The 21,730-nt window shown below is 35.4% G+C and overlaps 1 protein-coding gene across 1 annotated transcript in view; it reads right to left on the reverse strand.

Moving 5' to 3' along the window:
• Window positions 1-1,032: 1,032 nt before the first annotated feature.
• Window positions 1,033-21,730, reverse strand: part of MAU2 (MAU2 sister chromatid cohesion factor) — a 67,105-nt gene continuing 46,407 nt past the window's right edge. The window contains exons 14-19 of the mRNA XM_074307008.1: window positions 21,054-21,103; window positions 19,904-19,981; window positions 15,116-15,227; window positions 7,758-7,848; window positions 2,262-2,389; window positions 1,033-1,250 (exon numbers count right to left, since the gene is read on the reverse strand). Coding sequence (XP_074163109.1) covers window positions 1,176-1,250; window positions 2,262-2,389; window positions 7,758-7,848; window positions 15,116-15,227; window positions 19,904-19,981; window positions 21,054-21,103 — 534 coding nt within the window. The 3' untranslated portion in view covers window positions 1,033-1,175. The remainder of the gene's footprint in view (window positions 1,251-2,261; window positions 2,390-7,757; window positions 7,849-15,115; window positions 15,228-19,903; window positions 19,982-21,053; window positions 21,104-21,730) is intronic.

Genomic DNA, 21,730 nt, shown 5'->3' on the forward strand with positions numbered 1-21,730 from the left:
CACAATCAGTTCCTGTTATTAGGGGAAATGTAAACACAAGCCTCTAGCTCTGTAGATATATAAGTACACAACACATACATACATACATATATATATATATATATTTATGTATAATAATATACACAACAGAACAGTGTAGTAGATCAAGGTGCCTTACATTTGGAAGCTGGCATTCTTGGACTTCTAAGTGAGACTGAACAAAAGTACAGTGTAGTACAGACTGAAAGTCTGTTGAATAATGGGATATTCAAAAGATACATTGAAAAAGCTGTTTTCTGTACAAATGTGCATTTTTTCCAAAGTGATTTATTTTCTCTGAATTATCTGCCTCAAATCTGGATGCTGGGATTAAACTAAACTTAAGACTTTCAAGCTTTATTCATTACAGTTGTCCAAGGGATGCATTAAAGAGTTAATGGGGAAGGAGGATACTGTCCCTCCTTCACAACACATGGCTACTCACTCAGGCAATGAAAGGTTAAAAAGTAACCAACCTTACTTTTCACCTTCACTAGAGAAGAACTGGTTTAATCTGGGTTTACTCGGTGATTTGCTACAAAACAGTTTTGAGACATGGGACTTTCCTAAGAGAAGGATTTTGAGGTTTGCCAGCTCTCCATACCCACTCCCAGGCACAGAGTCATGATTAAATCCCATAATACATGCTACTTGGAGCCTTGTAGTAGACTCTTCTCTACTCTCGGCCCTTTTCCAACCAGAAGCACTTCATTTTAGGTAGAACTTAAATATTTAGAGCAGTGATTGGCAATCTGGTCAGAATCAATTTCCAAGTGCTGCTTTGGGAAAATCAACACCAAGATTGGGTTGAAGAATTTCACATAGTGGATGTTTGGTAAATGAGGAAAGACAGACTTCCCTCCCTCCAATATCCCCTAATAGTGTCCTGGATTCTGCACCATACAGAGGAAAACCAGAAACATCAAATACAGTTAAAAATCCAGAAGTTGTGTGAAAGGGACACACACCTCTCATCTTTAAAAGCAGCTTAAAATGTCCTTTTTGAGTCTCTGAAATGTAGGTTGTGTTCAATCTTGATTAAGGCTTTTGGCTGTACAGGAAATTCCTCCTTTTCCCCTTCTGGAAAAAGTCCCCCACGATACATTTTCCTCTGCCCAGGGGCCAAGTTGCATGTGTCACTTTAGCAGAGTTTTCCTTCACAGAAGACTAGCAAGGCTGGTAGTAGGTCCATTCTGCGCCTGAAATTGTACAGGGGGTGGCCCATCTGTCCACTGGAAAACATGCATGGAAATGAAAGAAAATGGAATTTACAACCTGGAAAATGAAGAACATGCTGTTCTTTGGCAAGAAGTAAATCACTTTTCACATCCAACCTGGGTGACAAGAATGGGGAAGGGACTCAAAAACCATGGCACATGATGATCATCTGAAACAAGCTATTTAGCTTACAAAAGAGAAGACTTAGGAGGATATGATCACTGTGATGGGAAAAGTACAGTAGATGAGACAGAAAGCTAGAATTGATGGGGAATCACAAGGAGATAGATATAAATTTAGTATAAAGTATTTTCTAACAACCAAGGCTGTCCAATAATAGAATGGGCCTCTTTTTGAAGTAATAGTCAGCTCCATAGTACTAAAGATGTTAAAGCAGACAGTTACCTTTTGAGGCAGGTAGGTGGTACTGGGCCTGGAATCAGGAAGATCTGTGTTAAAATATAACCTCAGACATCTACTAACTGTATGACTTTGGAAGAGTCACTTCATATTTATCTCCCTTATTTACCTCAACTTTAAAATGGGGATAATAATAGCACCTACCTTAAAGAGTTGTTGTGTTTTGTATGAGCTAATACTTGCAAAATGCCCAGTACAGTGCTTAGCTCATATACACTATAAATGCTTATTCTCTTCTTTTTATCCTTTCAAGAAATTACAGAAAATTCCGAATTGGGAAACTCTTTGGACTAGATGACCTTGTAGGTCCCTTTGCAGTGTTGAAATTCTATGACTACAAATATAAAGATGTAACATGTATTGAGCTGTCAGACACAGGCAAGTGTTAAAAGTTGGTTTTCTTTAGGCAGGAATAGTAGTGCCTACTATGTTAACAAGGGCTGATATTTCCCTGAGAAGGGAGAATGATGCTAAAAAATCTAAAACCATGAGAATATCAGCTAAAAAAGTATGACAACAGGCCATAAAACATCTTTCTCCACCACAGAACCATCACTGATATAGCAGCAAATGCCACGAAGCACCCCCCCCCCCAAGTTCCTCACCGTGATCAGGTTGTGTTCTGGAAGGCTACAAGCTTCAATGTGATCTTGGAGAAGCTGCTGAGAGAAGTTCTGATGCATCTGGGCAGCTTCATGAGCATCCATTGCATTCCCACAAGCTTTATTCAGGTCTGGGGGAAAAAAAAAAACAACTTATAGAATTCAGATAATTAAGTAAGGTACTGTCAGTGAAGTTCTAGCTGGTGTGATGTCCTCCTAAAAGCTTTCCTTGGAGATTCTGGGTGATAGGATCCTTCTCCTTTCTATTCTCCCATAGTCCTTATTCATATTCCTCATATTTACCTAAATTTTTATCTATTCCACATGTACATTTTGTCTTCCCAATTAGTAATCACAACTGACACTTTCATGGTTACAAGAGCATTTTCACATACTATATCTTGGGGAGGCAGTGTGGTAACATGGAAAACCAGTTAGATTGTAAGTCAGAAAACTAGGTTCAAATGTCACCTCTGATACCTATGTGTTATTGGGCAAATCACATATCTCCCTGGACCTTATTTTCCTCATTCATAAAACAGAAGGTTAGTAGAGGGGAGAGAAAGGAAGAGATGAAGGATGCTAGACTAGATGCCCTCTAAAGTTCTTTCCAGCTCTAAATCTATCATCACATGATCCTCATAAAAATTCTAAGAGGTAATAATAGCTTCCACTATTAAAAGTTTTTGTAGTATATAAAGGACTTTTCTTACAACAATTCTAGGAAGGACATAGTGAAAATTTTATTATCTCCAATTTACAGATGAGAATATGGAAATCCATAGAGGTTGTACTTTTCCCAAGGTTACACTAGTTATAAATGGCAGAGCAGGGATTTGAAGTTAAACTTCTCTTTATAAAACGAATGATCTTTTTCTTGTACCACAGACAACCTAATTAGAATATAAAACTCTCTGAGGATGACAATCATATTTTGGGTACATGTTTTTGTAAGAAGCAGGATGGTGTAGTGGGAAAAAATTTTACATCAGAGATCTGAGTTCAAGTCTTGGTTACATCACTGATAGGGGTAGGTCCTCTCACCTTCTTGAGCCTCAGTTTCATTATCTATAAACGAAGTTAATAGTTTCTATCCTGCCTCTGCTAAAGGTTCTTATGATTATCAAATGAGATACGTATAAAAATATTCTTAACTGTGAGTAAGATAAATGAATTACTACTGATAACATGGATACATGAACTCATTCTTTAACAGTCTCCTCAAAAGCATTAAATTTGGTGGATCTAACTATGGCTCTTATGATAATGTGGCTTCACTTATAAATACAGTCATGTGGACCAGGGCCAATATTTTAGTTTAAATTTTTGTATATGTCATTCATGGAGCAGTATGGAGGGAAGAAATTCAATTAATGATCTTTTTATGAAAAACAAAAGTGTTTTATTAAAACACTGGTTAGAATTGTTAGAAATATGTTTAAAAGGCTTGTACATGTTTAACCTTTATCACACTGCTTGCTATCTTGGAGAGGGGGGAGATAAGGAGAAAAATATGGAACACAAAATCTTTCAAAAATGAATGTTGGGGGACAGGTAGGTGGTACAGTGAATGGATAGAGCACCAGCCTTGAAGTCAGGAGGACTTGAGTTCAAATTTGGCCTCAGACACTTAAAACTTCCTAGCTATGTGAACAAGTCACTTAATCCCAATTGCCTCAGAGGGAAAAAAAGAAACTGGTAAATGCTACCAAAAAAAGTATCATATTAGCCTATAACATTTATTTTTGGTTAGGTAAAAATCTCTAGGTAGATTTCCTAAAACTTCGCCAAAATAACCTCTCTGAAATAAAGGTGCATAGCAGAAAAGGTATCTACATGACCCAGGGAGTATCAATAAAAGCACACATACACTTTTGGCTAATTAAGAGTTTTATTTGCTTCTCTTCAAAAAAATTCTTTGTTTATTAAATAACCTACTTTGTGGTAAAAGGAAAACTCAAATGTTTTCACACTGCCCTATCTTTAAAGTAATTTATTCTTTCCCTTAATAAGCTTCCTTTCTTCTAATTGAAAGCTCTGAGAATCAGGAATCCAGTCAATGTTAAATAACATAAACAACATTATTCATATTGTAGTGGAAAGAAACTTGGACTGTGAATCAGAAAACAAGCCTTCAATTTCAGTTTTGTCTATAATTTGGCTCTATGATATTGGACAGGTTCCTTCCTTTCTTAGTTTTCTTATTTGTAAAATAAAGGAGTTAAACTAGCTCTGGCATAAAAATATTTAATCTATTTTTTTATTGATATCTTTTTTCCTCATATATTAATCTCCAAATATATAACTTTTGTTCTCTTTTTCCAGTAAGCCACTCTCTCTCTCTCTCTCTTTTTTTTTTTTTTGGCTAAAGCAATTGGAGTTAAGTGACTTGCCTAGAGTCACACAGCTAGGAAGTGTTAAGTATCTGAGGTCAAATTTGAACTCAAGTCCTCCTGACTTCAAGGCTGGTGCTCTATCCACTTTTCCACCTAGCTGCCCCAGCCACTCCTTTTAAAAAAAGATTTAAAAAGAGAAAAAAGAAAAAAGACAAAAACCCCTAAAAAACCGTTCATCAAAACTAACCATTCAAAATATAAGTGTATCTGAAAGGATATACAATATTTCATACCCCTTGTGTCCCTCCCTACCTCTGTAATAACAGTGCTCTGAGGCCAAATTTCTTTGACTCACATTTAGCTAGTGGTATTTCTATAAAAATCCTGTTAGATAATGTGATTCCCATATTTCAAATGAATGCACTGAAGGTCATGGAAGTTAAGTGATTTGCTCAGAGGTCCACAGCTGTAAGTGTCAAAATGGGGAAATGAAACCAGGTCTTCCCTGATTATTGTATTGTATTGTATGACAACTTTATTTTATTAGGTCTGATTATCTGGTGTATCTCCCTATTTAAATGTTCCATAGACAGCTCAAGTTTACTATGTACAAAATAGAACTTATCCTCTCTTCTAAACTCAACCCTCCTCCAAATTTCCCTATTATAATAGGGAATATAAATATTCCCTATTTAGGAGCACCACCATTCCTGTCGTGCTAGTTCAGAACTTTGAAGTCTTTATTATGTAATTCATGGCCCATTTTTGTTAATTTTATTTTCAGTTTGTGTTCCTGCTCTTCACTTTCACAGTTACTACCATAGTTCAGGAATTCCTTACTTATTGTCTGAACCACTGAAATTACTTCAGTTGTTTTTCCTGTCTCCAGCATTATCCTTCCCCAATCTGTCTTCTGCACAGTTGCCAAATCAATGCTCCTAAGACACTAATCAGACCATGTCATTTTCCTACTTAAAAGATCTTTAGTGGCTCTATATTACTTCTAGAATAAAATACAAGCTCCTCATCCTTGGTATTTTTAAAGTCTTCCGCCTTAAACTCTACCGTGTAGCTCCAGCCTATTTTGTTAGCCTTAGTCCAACCAATCTTCTTAAAGCACTCCAACATTCCAACTAAACTTTCTGCTAACTGTTCCATGCATTTAGCAATTCAATCCCTGTGTCTATTATTTTGTACAACCTGTTCTCCAAACGTGGAATGTACTTGAATGACTCCTTTTCAATACCTCTAAGAATCAAGGATTAAGTGAAGTGCCACTTCTGATGGAAAACCTTTCCTGAGCTCCTGGCTGAGTGTTCTTTTGTGACTCAAACGAATTTTAAATTTCCTTATCGGTATACATGCTGTATATCCTCAGCAGAAGGCTAGTTTTTTGAAGAAAAGGATTGTTTTTGCCTTTGCAAATACAATGCTTTGCACACAGTAGATACTTATTTGCTGGACTGAACTGAATTTTTTGAACCTTGGCTTCCTCAACTCTTTAAAAAGGGGACTCTCCACTGAAGGATAACTAGATGCCTTGTCATGAACTTGGAGTGAACCTTTAGTTCTGGAAGATTCTATGACAGGACCCATCTTTCCCAGGTTTGGTATCTTAAAAGAATAGACACTTAATTACTTTTCAAGTTAGGTGCTATTATTCTGGCTAAGTTCAGTGATGCTCATCACAGACTGGTTAAAAGAATAAAAGAATTCTCTGGTTGGAGAACTTTTCAAAGCCATCTACTAAGTTACAGGCCAATTACTGCATAAGAGAAGTAAATACAAATGAATTACAGATCCTTTGAGCAATAAAGTAAAATGGGAATATTTTTACTTCCCAGGGTAGTAATGAGAAAAACACTTTTGCATATAGGGAGAAGTAGCATAAAACTAGAAGTCAGAAAATGTTCAGATCCTAGTTCTACCAAATAGATGTGTATACTCATGGCAATTAATTCACCTCTCAAAGCTTTAGTTTCCTCATCTGTAAATTGGGAGGGTCATATCAGAGTAACTAATATGACAAAAAAAAAAGGAAAATGTTGTATATTGAAGGGGATGTAAGACAATTGGGACACTAAATGCACTGTTGAAGTTGTGAATCGATCCAATTATTCTGGAGAAGAAGTTGAAACTGTGCTTAAAGGATTATAAAACTGCAAGCCCACTGATCCAGTAATACCTTAACTAGATTTATATCCCAAAGACATTTGAAAAAAGGGAAAAGGACCTAATTGTACAAAAATATTTATAGCAGCAATTTTTGTGGTAGTTAAGAACTGGAAATCAAAGGGATCTCCATAAACTGCAGAATGGCTAAACAAGCTGTGGTATATGACTGGAATGGAATATTATTGTTCTATAAGAAATGACAAACAAGATGATTTCAGAAAAGCCAGTAAAGACTTACATGAACTGATGCATGGTGAAGTGAACAACACCAGGAGAATGTTTGTACAGAGTAATAGCATTATTGTTTGATGAAGAACTGTGAATGACTTAGCTTTCTCAGCAATAAAATGATCTATGACAATCCCAAAGAGATGAAGCATACTATCCATTTCCAGAGAAAGTACTAATATTGACTGAATACAGATTAACATATGCTATATTTTACTTTCTTTAATTCAAATCTTATTGTACAAAATGACTAATATGGAATGCTTTGCATAATTGTATATGTATAGTCTACATCTGTCTGCGTACCTGGTCAGGAAAGGAGGGATAGAATCAGAAACTCAAAACTAAAAAAAACTGAAGAAAAAAAAAAAAAGAAAGCCAAGACCTAAAAAAATCCAGCAAGTTGCTCAAGATCATACAATTAATAAGTAGTAATATGGAATTTAAATCTGGGTCCTTTGACTCCAAATACAGTATTCTTTCCTCTAAAACAACAGCAGCAACAAATACAAACAAACAAGTTCAGACTAGATAATGTCTTAGGTTTCTTTTAATTCTAACAACATATAAATCAATAAAAAGTACTATAGAAATGTGAATATTGTTATTATTATTCCCACTTCCAAAAGGAGATATGAACTCTTTCAATATAATCTCAGAACTCAGGTGGATGACAAAAGGGCATCTATTTAAGGAAAATTTTCCAAATTAGTGCTTAACTACAATCAAAAGTCTGCAGGGAGTTGCCCATCAGACTTACCTCTTAGTAGAGCTGAAGACCACAGCTGCACAGACATGTCTGGAATCTTGCTAGCCAGCTGCATAGCTGGTACCACCATATTATTACTCTCCTGATCAATAAACAAGTGAGAAATCTCAGTTAGCACTATGAAGTGATAAATCATCCATAGGCGCTAAGAGCAAAGGATCATACTTGCTGACTTGGTGAGCAAGAACATCTTGGTGGGCAATATACATGCCACAGAGTGAGACTGTAGGCAATGGTAACCTCCTAGCCATGGGGCATAGAAATCTGTAAATGAACCCATTTGGAGGACAAAAATGTTCACCTGCAGCCACAATGCCAAATTGGAGAGAGGTACGGTGGTGTAGGGGGGGTAGAGCACTGATGCTATCAGCACACCTGGGATCTGCTATGTTCTAGCTGTGTACCCATTTATACTTTAGTTTAACTAAAGTATAAAGTATAAAGTAACTACTAGTTTTTCCCTTGCCTACCTAATAAGGTTGCTGTAAAATCCAAATGAAATAATGAATGTAAAATTACTTTGTAACTGCAAAATAACATACTGGTGTGAGAGACTACTATAATTATATATTATTATATATATGAGAGACAATGGCGCAGTAGATACAAGGGAAAAGGGAAGGAAACAAGAATCTACAGAGCACCTACTACAAGATACTGTGCTAATATTATCACATTTGAATGTGAGTGGAAAGTTGATCTTGAAATCAGGAATACCTGGATTTAAGTCTGTCCTCTGAAAACTACTGCCTGTAGTAGTAGACAAATCACTTAACTTCTCAGTGTTCTAGGCAAATTCCTATGGTTACAAGTTGAAGAGGAGGTGCTAATAAGTAATGATAGGGGGAATTTCCTCACCTGGAAATTTACTATACCAATAAAATTACAAATCATCACTATCCCTATTGTATATAATTCCTCAAACAAGATGAAATCTGCTGCTCTAAAGCTCATTTTTTTTTCCTCTCAAAATAAGTTAAATAGATTATTCTGCTAAATCTTAGTTTCCAGGATACTGAATACATACTAATGGTTAATGGAGGCATATTTGCCTACTAACCATCATTAACTACTTCTGGTAAAGCATAATGCCAGGGAAAATAATGTCCTAGGAAGAGGATAAATGATTCAAATGTAATTGTGAGCAGAATGATGCTCAGGAAAATTAACACCATTGGGGTTCAAGTACTCAGGCTAAGTTACTTACTACATATCTCTCCCTATTTAAGATGAAAACACAATTCAAATTTATAAAGACTAAGAGCTATTCTACGGTAAATAAATGGTCAAAGGAAATCTAGGCTATTGGTTATTAGTCACATGAAAAATATCCTAAATCAATAATAATTAGAGAAATATCAGTTTCTAATGTAAACTTAAAAAGAAGAAAATGAAAAATATTGGAGGACTGATCTGTGGGAAAACAAATACACTAGTGAACTACTGGTGGAGTTGTGAATTGTTCATCCATTTTGGAAAGCAATTTAGAACTATGCTCAGAAAGTTGCATAATTATCAAGCTTGTGCATATCTTCTGATACCTATGTAGTTAGTATATGTATAAAAACAGTCATGTCTGACCCCATTTGGGATTTTTTTTGGGCAAAGATAATGGAGTGGTTTGTCCTTTCATTATTTTAGCTCATTCTACAGATGAGGTACTGAGGCAAACAGAGTTGAATGATTTGCTCATGGTCACACACCTGAACTCCTGACACTATCCATTGTGCCACCTAGCTGCTATTGTAGCTGTTTCTTTTTCTTCAGTAGCCAAAAATAAAGAATAAAGAATGTCCTTCTGTTGGAGAATTTCTAAACAGATTGTAGCATATATATATACATACATATATATATATATATAAAATGAAACATTACTATGCTATATGATGAAATAGGACAGTTTCAGAGAAAAATGGAAAAACATTTATGAAATGAGGTACAGTGAAGAGGGCAGCACTAGTGGAACAATTTACACAATGATAACAATACTATAGACAAAAACAATTTTAAAGGACTTTAGAATTCAGATTAATACAATGACAAACCACAAAGTCAAAAGAATGAAGATAACACTTGCCACTGACTTTCTGGCACAACTAATGAACTTAAAATACAGAAAGATGTATTTGTGGACATGGCTAATATGGGAATTTGTTTTGTTAGACTATATAGATTATACACTGAGGGATGTTTTGGGCTTTTAAAAAAATTTTCTCAATAGGAGATAATAGAAGATAGATTAATTATGTGAAAATATGTTAAAAATAAAAAAATTAAAAAAGATAACATGTTCTTGCAAAGGAAAGACTAGGTTAATTTTAGCCTATGAGTCAAGTTGGATCTTCAAATGAAAGAAAAACCATTCAAAGATCCAAATGTACACAGAGATAGACACATCTTATACCCTAGCAAGTCCAGCAAAGAAAGATATAGGCCAATTTGGTAATGGCTGCTCAGCAGCTTTAGAGGCAAGGATTTATTTTATGTTTCCTTATAATTGTATGAAATCCAGCAACCAAAAGGTTTGGGGGGAATGTGGCACAGGATGCAGGAGAGAACAGGGCAGAAAAAGGCCTATGCTGCATGCTGCCTTGGCAAGGGTTAGCATAAGGTGGTAATTAAGGTAAGTGAAGGAGGAATGAGCAATCCTTTGTTGAGAAAGAAGAGTGGAGCCAACCAAAGGTAAAACAAAAGGGTAAGTTGTATTGGTAACAGAGTTTCTTCAGAATGCCAGTGGGTTGAGACAAAGCAGAAATTGCTTGCAGGGGACCCAAGCCAAGAGGTCAAAATACAAAGGGCATAAAAGAGGTGATTCTGACCTTTTACCTTGGTGGCAACTGAGTTGTATCCTCCTTCCTCAACCCAATGTGTTGGCTTAGTCATATGTCAGATAGGCCATGCTCACTCTGGACTCTACTGTGGCTATTAAGATACTATTCCTCATTCAGATCATGACTTGGTGGGACAAAGTCCTTTACTAACTCTAAGATCTTATGCTCTTTCCTTGGCCCTATACTCATACCTACTTATTAGATGCTGGTCAGGGTACTGTTGCAACCATAAGCTCAATTAATCCTGAACTTTGAGCAATGAGGTTAATTGTAGCTGGTAGATCACTGGTTTTACTACTTAACTAGTGATCAGGGGTTTAATATTCTGGTTTCTAAGAAGGTCTTAAATAGAAGTTATGGAATAATAGTCAGATGTACACTCAAGGTCTGATGTTGTCAGACTCCATTTATACACATTTTGGCCACTGGGCTCAAGTTATCCTGGGTAGCCTAGGTAGTCACGACTGAAGGAACAGAAGGGAAAAGTTTGAATGCAGGGGGACCAAAATCTGAGAATGGAAATCACAGTTTATATAAAGGACATCCTGCTAACTCCTGTTGGAATATTAGCTACTCCTAGAACCCAAACATTTGCCTTTCTCTTCCATACATTTGCATAAGCTAATCCTCAAACTTAGAATGCACTGCCTTTTCAACCTTGCTTCTCTGAATCCTCATTCTTCAGATCACAATTCAGGTGTCTGATCTTCCATGAAGCCTTTCCTGTTTCCCTAGTGTTCTTTTTTTCCTACCTTAATTTTGGTTTCACTACACTGATTTATGTAATTTTTTCTTCCTTCTGGGAAAATATAAGTTCACTGAGGGCAGGAACTGTTTCATCTTTGTCTCTATATTTCTAGCCCAGTATCTTGCATGCAGACATAATAAATGTTTGTTGAACTGAATCATCCAGCTTTAGGTTGAAGCCCTTCTAGTAATGGAGGAATCACTATCTCATGAAGCAGGACTTTCTGCTTTTGGATAGCTCTAATTAATAGGAAGTGTTTCCTTATATTGAGCTAATATTTACTTCTCTCACTTTTATCTACTGGTCCTAAATTTCCCTTTTGGACCAAGAAGAGCAAATTTAATTCTACTTTTATATTACAGTTCATCAGGTGTTAGGAGAGGTCCCTTCAAATGGCATCATTTTTAGACCTTCACTACACTTGATGTCAATTAATGAATGCAGTTCTGGTTATTATACAAATATAAGTGATTATTAATAATATCTAACATTTATATAGTGCTTACTATGTGCCAGGCACTGTGTTAAGCACTTTACAATTATCATCTCATTTAGTCCTGACAATAACCCTGGGAGGTAGGTGATATCATTATCTTTCATTTTACTATGATTTTATCCATGACTATTCATTTCTTACCCCCTCCCCGCAATCACATATCCAGTCAATTGTCAAATCTTGTTGATGGCATTTTCATTAATCACTCACTTAGACTATGTCTCTGAATTAATTTTTCTGCCTTATTGTCTCTCCTTTCTCTAATGCATACCCTACTCAAAAACCAAAGTGATGTCCCTAAAATGCAAATATGCCAGGTCACCCCTGGACTTAAAAAATCTATAGAATAAAATATAAATTCTTTTATTCATAACTTAAAGTCCTTCAAAATCTGGTTCCAGCCTACATTTCCAAGCTTAATACACATTATTCACTTTTCTTAATTCACTCCATGTTCTAGTCCAACTGGCTTACTTACTGTTCCTCAAATACAATATTCCATCTCCTGTCTCTGTGCCCTTCGTATAGGCTGTCTTCGATGTCTGGAATGTACTCCTTCCTCACATCTGCTTCTTAGAATCTTCAGCTTCCTTCAAGGCTCAGCTTGTGCCAACTACTAAATTTTTTTTGTCTTGATCCTCCTAGCTGGCCAGTGCCTCCTTCCAAAATTATTTTGTATTTAATAACTTTGTATTTATGTGGTACTCATATGTATAGAGGTTGTTTATCCTGAGAGAATGCAAGTTTAAAGAAAGAAGGAAGAAAATAAATATTTATTAAGTGCCTACTATTTTGCCAGACACTGTGCTAAATGCTTTTACTAATGTTAATTCATTTGATCCTCATAACCATCTTGGGAGGTAGGTGCTATTATGACTCCCATTTTATAGCTGAGGAAACTGAGGCAGAGGTTAAATGACTTGCTCAGGGTCTCACAACCAAGTTCGTGTCTGAGGCTGAAATGGAACTCAGATCTTCTTGGCACCTTGCTCAACTGTCTTAACTTCCTTCATTTGGTAATAAGTGGCTTTTATAGGAGCAGAGGTTCTTCCACTAAAATTCTACTCCAACATCTTACCATAATGTGTAAGTGTCCATAATTCTTAAAGGCTGTGTCAGTAGAGTAAGAGTCTGACAAATCCTTCTCAAATGGAAAAAGCTTTGATATAAACCACATGAAAAGACCATATATGGCTACTGTCCAAAGATGAGGCTAAATATCAAAAGATTCATTACTGACAAGTTAGCCACTAGTGATTTAAATTTTTTATTTTAACTCATGATGGCCATCTATTAGTGGAAGTAAAGGGTGCTGTACTAAATAAATCAAGACAAAAAGCAGAGATGAGTAACCTTTTAGAAGTATGGGTCAAAACTGGCTAGCAATGCTTATTTTTCTGACATATTCAAAGTGTAATTGAATTGAGTCTTTTGAGCAGGGTGGAGGTGACTATGTAATAAAACTCTTTGAGGGCTAGGTGGTAGGCTACTGTATATTGATTCTTGAAAGTGCTATGTAGCAATGGCCAACAACTCTTATAATAAAAAAGTGGTTTGAGGTAGTGATGGTAGTTTGATCAGGTGCCAGGAAAATTAGCTCATATGCACCCCTGAATTTTTGTAAATTAACAGATAATATTAATCAGTACTAGATTAAACATTAAAAGTGTGTAATTTTTAGTAGAATTCCTAGCACAAAGTAGGCACTTAATAAATCCTTTCTTCAATTTGATGATTATCTAATGGTTTTCTAAATATAATCCTAAGTGTATAAATAAATTCTCCTTTTCCCAGTCCCATTTGAGCTTGGAAAATAACTGAGAAATATTCCAATCTACACAAAAATTATTCCTTCTTTAAGATATAGGTTCTAGAAAAGATAAACAGGGAAACTATAGGTGAATTTCAGGAATTTGTCAATCCATTCCCATGTAAAAGCAAAATGAGCCAAATGATTAAAAAGGTAACAAGCATTCAATAAACATCCAATGTCCTTGCTATACTTATATGTCAATGGATTAATGACCTAAAGGATAAATAGTTATTACCTCTAGTGATACAGACAGAAATCCCTCAATGCCTTCTCATCCTGAGTAACTCTTTTCCATATCCTTCCCAATATCCTTCATAGGAGGACCACTAAATATGCTGCAAGTCTTATTCTGTTATCTGAACACCAAGGCAGCATTCAATCAGATTCAGTTATTCTTTTTATTCTTTCTATATGTTTGCCCCACCTATATTTCTGATTATATACTTCTTGGATGAGATTTTTTTTATACTCTTTAAAATTTTTTATTGATATAATTTGTGGTTACAGTGCTTAATTTCTTCTAGTACCTCTCTCTCTTCACTAGACACATTCCATAAATGACAAAATTTTGTAAAGGGAAAAAAAAAAAAGAGAGAAAAACCTTCTAAACAATATTGATAAACAACAGATGGGGAGGGGGTGTTTTCTTCCTCAATTTCTAACTTTTGCTTTATTGGATTATTTAAACCATTCACATGTAAAATTGTGAGTTAAGTTTATATTTTTATCCCTGTTTTAATATGGCTTTTTTTTTTTAAAAATTGAGATTTAAAAAAAAAAAAATCCATGCTTCTTAAAAGATATTATAGCTTAAGTTATTTTTGCTTACTCTATTTTAAGAAACCTTATTGCTATAGGTTGGCTTCCCATTACCCTTAAATGCCTCTCTTACCAAGTGATAACTGGTCAAAGGATATGAACAGACAATTCTTGGAGGAGGTCTTTTATGCCATTGTTTTGCATGTTAGTTCTTTGATAATATGCTCCAGCCTATACCATACATCCTAATGTCCCTTGGCACTGAAATTTTGTATTTTCAGAATCAAGTGATATTCTGTGATGCACAAATGCATAGCATCTCCAAAAGATCATTGAAATGATTACTGTAATTGTGAGAATTTTTAAAAGATAATATCTAATTAAAAACATTATGAATGTAATATGATCATTGTTTAAAGTCATGTCAGGATTGTGGTGTGAAGAGATTAGCCTACAGATCAAAGAATACAAGTGATAGCGAAAAGGTTTTAGCTTAATATAAGCAAAAAATTATTAACAATCAGAACTATATAATACTGGAATGGGTTATACCGTGTGACAGTGAATTTCCTGTCACTAGAGGTCAACAAGAAGAGATTGGACAACCACTTGAAAATGAACAGCTCATATTGGAAGTCCCTTCCAACTTTAAATATTCTGTGATTTCCGCTTTAAAATGACATTATAATGACTGACACTCACCCTATGATTCCCTAATACATAGAATATATGTCCCAGGAGGACAAGGGAACAAGCTGTTAACCGGTTCAAATCTTCTGCATTTGACATTTTCAGGGTTTCACGTAAAAATCGCCTACAAAAGTAAAAATAGGAGAAAAGATAAAACCATCTTAAAATATTACACCTTATGGAGAAAACAGAAAAATGGGCCTACAATCATTTATAAACAGAAACCACAAGATTAACTTTGATCTACAATGACATTAATACTTACAAATTAGGTGAGGTAAATTCGGCAATTATAAATCAAATCCCACTTGTCAATCTTGATGACACACAGAATCAGAAAACTATAGTTTTCTTTTTGTAAGGACAGAATGTTTAATTAGGCTATTAATGGATAATAATAGCTAACATTTATATAGCACTTACTATATGCCAGGAATTGTGCTAAGTACTTTACAATTTTATCTCATTTAATCCTTAAAACAACCTTATCGAGTAGATGCTACTATTAATCCCATTTTAAACATTAGAAAATGGAGGCAAACAAATTAAGTGACTTGCCCAGAGTCACATAGTAACTCAGACCAAATTTGAACTCAAGACTTCCTGACTCTAGGCCTAGTACTCTGAGATGAGGTCTAGTATAATTTCTTACCTAATGCAACCATCATTTTTACAATTTTTACAATCAACAGATGTTCTTAGACTCAACTTCTACTTGAATAATTTGAGTGCTAGTAAGTCTACATCATCATACAGTCTTCCTTTCCATAATAGATTGCTCTAGCTTAGAGTTCAACATAATAGAGCAAAATCTCATATGTAAATAAAAGTATTATTTGTTTTTGATAGGTAAGCAAGCTGAAGCTCAGCAATATTAAACAACTTCCTCAAGATCACAGAGCTATTAATAGCAGGGTCAAATCTAGAATGCCTGCCTCAAACTCTAGGGCTCTTTACACTATATACTTGCCTTCAGAAAAGCCCTCTCAAAAGCACTTCTAGCAAACTCCTCATTTGTCTCATACTGTTGTATGTTTATTTTAGTAATCTAGATCACGGTCTGTGCCAGTTAAACAACTTTACACCTATTACAAGTGACAAATTTGCTTTTGCCAGTTTTCTAATTTTTGTCTTTGCATGTATCATTGCCCTGATATGATCCTCATTCCCCAACTAAAATAAAAACCACTGTCAAAGACTTGCATGAAGATTTTCTTGATAGATCTCTGCTTATCCCAGTTTTCCAAGCAGCTTAGAGGAAATGTAACTGGTCATGTATGAGACATTTATTTTCTTTATGTTTGTTTTATGTTCCTGCTGATCCTTTCCCTATTACCTCAACTCCTTTAATGGATTGTTAACTCCTACATAGAAAAGAATCAGCTGTGAATAGAAATAAGGAGACTAGGTCTCTGGTCTCAATTAGTGAGTAAAATTTATAGTGGATATTCATATTTTATTTCAATTTCTTGCTCATTAGCTCACAATCTTTTTTTTTTTTTTTTTTTTGAGGCAAGTGTCTGAGATTAGATTTGAACTCAGATCCTCCTTACTTCAGGGCTGGTGCTCTATCCACTGTGCCACCTACCTGCTCCCTCATTAGCTGACATTCTTATAACAACCATATGAGGCAGGTGATACAGAAATTATCAACTTTAATTCATAAACTAGGAAATTGAGGATAGGAGAGGCCAAATGCCTTGGTTAAGGTTAAAAAGTGAATTAATGTCAAAGCAGCAATTCAACTTCTTATCGTCTCTGAACCTCAAAATATCCTATGCAAATTTAGTATTTTGGTAGCTATTTTACTTTGATCTCCCCATACTATCTACTACATTGATATGCCCACAAAAGAGGTAAACAACTTCTATTAACTTGCTAAATTAATACTGGGGAAATCTTGAAAGGGGGATGGGAATGATTTCTGTCTGAATATCAGAAGGATTTTATTTTGGAAAGAATAATTTAGCACCAATCTAAAGAACCTCTTAATAACCAGAGCTGTCCAACAACAGGAGGGATTAATTGCCCATCAGACATTTAGAACAAGATGTTCTACAGGCACCTCAAAATCAACCTGTTCAAAACAGAACTCACTATGACTAGATTCAAACCTAACCATTCCCCCCCTCCAATTTCCCCTTTAGTACTAAACCTTATTTACATCCTCTTTTCTGCACTAACTCAGTTTATGTATCTAATCAATTACCAAATGTTGTTTCTACCTTTATAATAATTCTTATATATGAACCATCAACAGCCACACAGCCACCACTTCAGTAGCCTACAAATTTAATCTCCTTGTGTTAAATCTTTCTTCAGATCAATCCATTCTCCCCATACCTGATCAAGCTATTTTCCTAAAGTATATATCTGACCATTCCCCTACTAAATAAATTTCAGTAGTATCCTATTATCTCTGAATTCTTGTTTGGCATTTGAAGTTTTTTACAACTTGACTTCTTTCAACTTTTCTAGTCTTCTTCAATTAACCAATCAACTAGCATTTATTAAGTACCTATATTTCAGACTATATTAGACAATTATTTTATATTATTAGACAATGGGTATATATATAAAATAATAATATAAAACAATTCACTTTTCTCAAGGAGCACATATTTTATCAGGGGAGACAATAAGTACATAGTGTAACCAGAATAAATATAAAGGGAACAAACACAAAGTAGTAATTTGCAATGGGGAGAAGAATCAGGAAAGGTTTCATGTAGAAAGTGGTCCTCAAATTGCTTCTTGAAGGAAGACAGTAAGTAATTCTGTGAGGTGGAGGTGAAGACTTATATTCTAAGAGTAGGGATGACAGCCAGCAAGCACAAAAGCACAGAGATGAGAGAAATGATGTGTGTGAGGAAGAGAAAGGCAGTTAAGGTTGGCTAGATTTAAGAGTGTGTCAAGAGGAATGGTGCATGAGGCTAAGAAGATAGGTGGGATCTAGGCTGTGAAGGCTTTTAAAAGCTAGAGTAGATTTTGTATTTGATCCAAGAGACAACAGGAAGCCACTTAAGATTTGGGGAGTGACATGATCAATGTAGGAAATCACTTTGGCAGCTGTAGCTGAACTGAAGTACAGAGAAGCTTGAAAGAAGGCAGCCAATTAGGAGTCTATTGTAATAATTCAGGCAAGAAGTAATGAGAGCTGGTGGCTATGTGAGTAGAGAGAATGGCTCTACAATGGATAGTTGTGGAAATAGAAACAGTAAAATTTGGCAATTGAATGGATTCATGGGAGGAAGGGAGAGAAAGGAATCAAGGACAATGTCAAGGTGACAAACAGGACAATAGAGCCTAGTACCTTCAAAAAGAAATAGTGCAGTTTTTGAAGAAAGGTAATGATTTCTGTTTTGAACATGTTTCTAAAATGCATACAAGATAGCAACTTTGAAATGTCCAAAAAATTGCTAGGAAATGTAGGACTAAATTTCAGGGGGAAAACTGAGACTGGATATATAGATTTGGGAATTATCTACATAGAGATGATAAGTTAATTTAAGGGAGCTAATGAGTTCTCAGAAAGAAAAAAGTGTAATGCCAGAAAAGGGCTTAGGGGCTCTGTGCTTTGAGGCACAAAATACTACAAATAGGTAGTACAATGATGATAAATCAGCAAAAAAGACTGAGAAGGAACAGTCTGACAAACAGGAAGAGAAACTCAAAGAGAAGGAGGTGATCAATAGTATCAAGCACAGCAAAAAAGGCAAGAGACAGAGAAAGGACCATTATATTTGGAAGTTAAAATGCCCCTAAGTGAAGTGTAAGTGTAAGAGTAAACACTTACATCTTACAAATGAAACATCTTACACACCAACTCTTCTTGGTGTACTGTATGGTCTAGTTTAGGGCTTTTAAAACTTTTCCTACTTGAGACCACTTTTCACCTGAGAAATTTTTACATGGTTCCAGGTATACACGTACATAAAATAGGTATGCAAATCAAAAATTTACTGATAATAAATCATAATTTTGCAACCCCCACATTAGTTATGAAACCCCATATGGGGTTGTGACTATAGTTTAAGAAACTGGGGTCTACTCATACCAGTCTACTTGAGGTTTCCATACCTTTGCCATTTGTTGTTTTCTAAAACTAGAATCCTTTCTCTTCAACTGTACCTCCTGAAATCTATGGAGTCCTTCAATACTAAGGTCTAGTGCCAATTTCTGTCCTAAGCTCTCTAGTTGCTAGTGCACTCCCATCCAAGATTATCTGTAGATGATTCTTGTGTAAATCTATAAATGTATATGCTACTTTCTGCACTATATCATCATTATCAAAATGGAAACTTTGTGATGACAGAGACTATTTTACTTTTTTTCTTTGGAGCTTAGTATAGCATCTGGCATCTGATACTTAATATAAAGATTTGCTGAAATATGGGAGATAATGAGCCTCTTGGCACTGGAAGTGCCAAGAAAAGAGCAGACAACAACTTATTGGATATTCTTGCTTTAAATATCGAGGAGGTTTTATTAGATGATGTCTAAGATTCCTTCCAGTTCTATCCAGATTCTATGATGATGTTTTTTCCCAAGAAACTGCCAAATTCCCCATCCCTCCTTTTCTTTTCTTTTTTTAAAGTATATAACCCAGTTAAAGTATAGCAACTATCAGGGAAAAAATTTGAATGTGAAAGTTAAGTGGGGCATTTATCTTTATCTTTCCCTTTTATTTTAATCAATGGGGAAAAGAATCATTTGGGTCTCAGATTTCTGGGATTCCACATTCTATTCCACATCACCTTCAAAGGAGCCCTTTGGAGAAAGAAATGATCTCATACTCACTTTGCTTCATTGTATCTTCCTTGAAAGAAAGAGAAGAGTCCTCGGATGTAGAAAGCAGCAGCCCTCAGGCAATGAGAACTGTAGGAAAGGCAAAAAATTGAACTCATTTTTGGGATCATAGTGAATGGTTGTGCTTCTTTTTCTCAATATACTGCATAAAATACAAATTTCTTTTCCTGGCATTCAAGACCCTACCTAGTCTGAGAGCTCTCCACCATTCCATTTCAGGTTTCTTTTCTTTCTTTCTTTTTTCCTGAGGCTGGGGTTAAGTGACTTGCCCAGGGTCACACAGTTAGGAAGTGTTAAGTGTCTGAGACCAGATTTGAACTCGGGTCCTCCTGAATTCAGGGATGGTGCTCTATCCACTGTGCCACCTAGCTGCCCCTCAGGTTTATTTTCAATACTTTCCTTCTTCTATACAATCTTCAACTAAGCAGGACAAATTGACCATGTTCCACTTGTGCCTTCATCTATTCCATCAGTGTATTATATTCATACTGTTATCAGGAAATGTAATATTTTTTTACTCTTCTAATTGTATTTCTATCTATATTTCAAGTCTCAGCTCAATTGCTACTTCTCCCATTAAGTCATCCTTGATTCCCTCATTTGGAAACCAACTCCCCCCCCCCCTCAATTTTCACAAACAACTCTGTGTCTCTTATGTGTTTTATCAGGTATATATAAACCTGTATTGAATTGAGGGTTACATCCCCCATTAGTTCTCTGAGTATAAGGACCATAGCTTATTTAAAGTTTCAATTCCCTCCAGAATGAACACATAGATGCAAACAGAGAGGGGCTTAACAAATATCTGTGGAATTAAATGGAATTTTGTTATGCAAAGCAACTTTCAAAGTAAATAGCAAATCCTTCTCATATTTCTATAGAAGTGGTCTATTATGAAATTTAGCAAAAGATTAAATTTCTTCCCCTCAACTTTTGCAATAATTTTTTTCCCAAACAGTACTTTGTGAGCCATTAGAAAAAAATTACAGTTGCATTTACAAGAAAATGCAACATTCATCCTACTAGGCTACTCTGAAATCAAGTCAACCTGTTTGGGGTCTTTTATGTGTTTGATTGCTTACCTCAAAATCATGTTATAAAAAAGCCCTCAGGACATTCAATTTGTATCTAGAATTATTACCTTACAGGAAAGTTGTGGTCTGGATTTATCCTTTCCAATAAATTGTATAGCTGGAAGTAAAAATCAGAAACATCATCAAAATCTATAGCAGTAGTTTCCATAGTGGTCCTACAGGTACTGCCCCCTCTCAAGGGATTCCTGGATTTTCTCAGTATGATTGGCAATGTGGTGCCATCATGTCATGGCTATCTCTTGACTGCTTCTGATTCTACATCACCAAATAATCTAATGGAATATGTGGGATATAAATAGGGTCTGGCAGAGCAACAAGGTCTGTGGTCACCATTGTCCTGGTAATCCCATTTTCAAAATACAATTTTAGTAATGATTGAAATTCATCATATGCACAGGGAGAGCCTAAGTTTGTAAATGTTATACCTTGGGTCTACATAAATAGCATAAACTTTTCATAGGTTGGACTACTTAATTGATGTTCTATTATGATATGGATATGGAAATAATGGGTATAAATTCTTTGGGAATATTATGTTTTGCTATAAAATGCCTTCCCAGCAATTTCTCCTAATTTGTCAAAGTCCTTGCAAATTCTATGGACTCTAGAAATTCTTCCTTGACCTGGATAGAAATAATCTCTAATCTCCAATTCTTATCAACTTTATCTTTGAATTTTCATGTCTCCTCTATTGTAGTCATTTGTATAGGTATCTTATTCCACC

This window comes from Sminthopsis crassicaudata, chromosome 1 (genome assembly GCF_048593235.1).
Source record: "Sminthopsis crassicaudata isolate SCR6 chromosome 1, ASM4859323v1, whole genome shotgun sequence".
In the NCBI taxonomy this organism is placed as follows: Eukaryota; Metazoa; Chordata; class Mammalia; order Dasyuromorphia; family Dasyuridae; genus Sminthopsis; species Sminthopsis crassicaudata.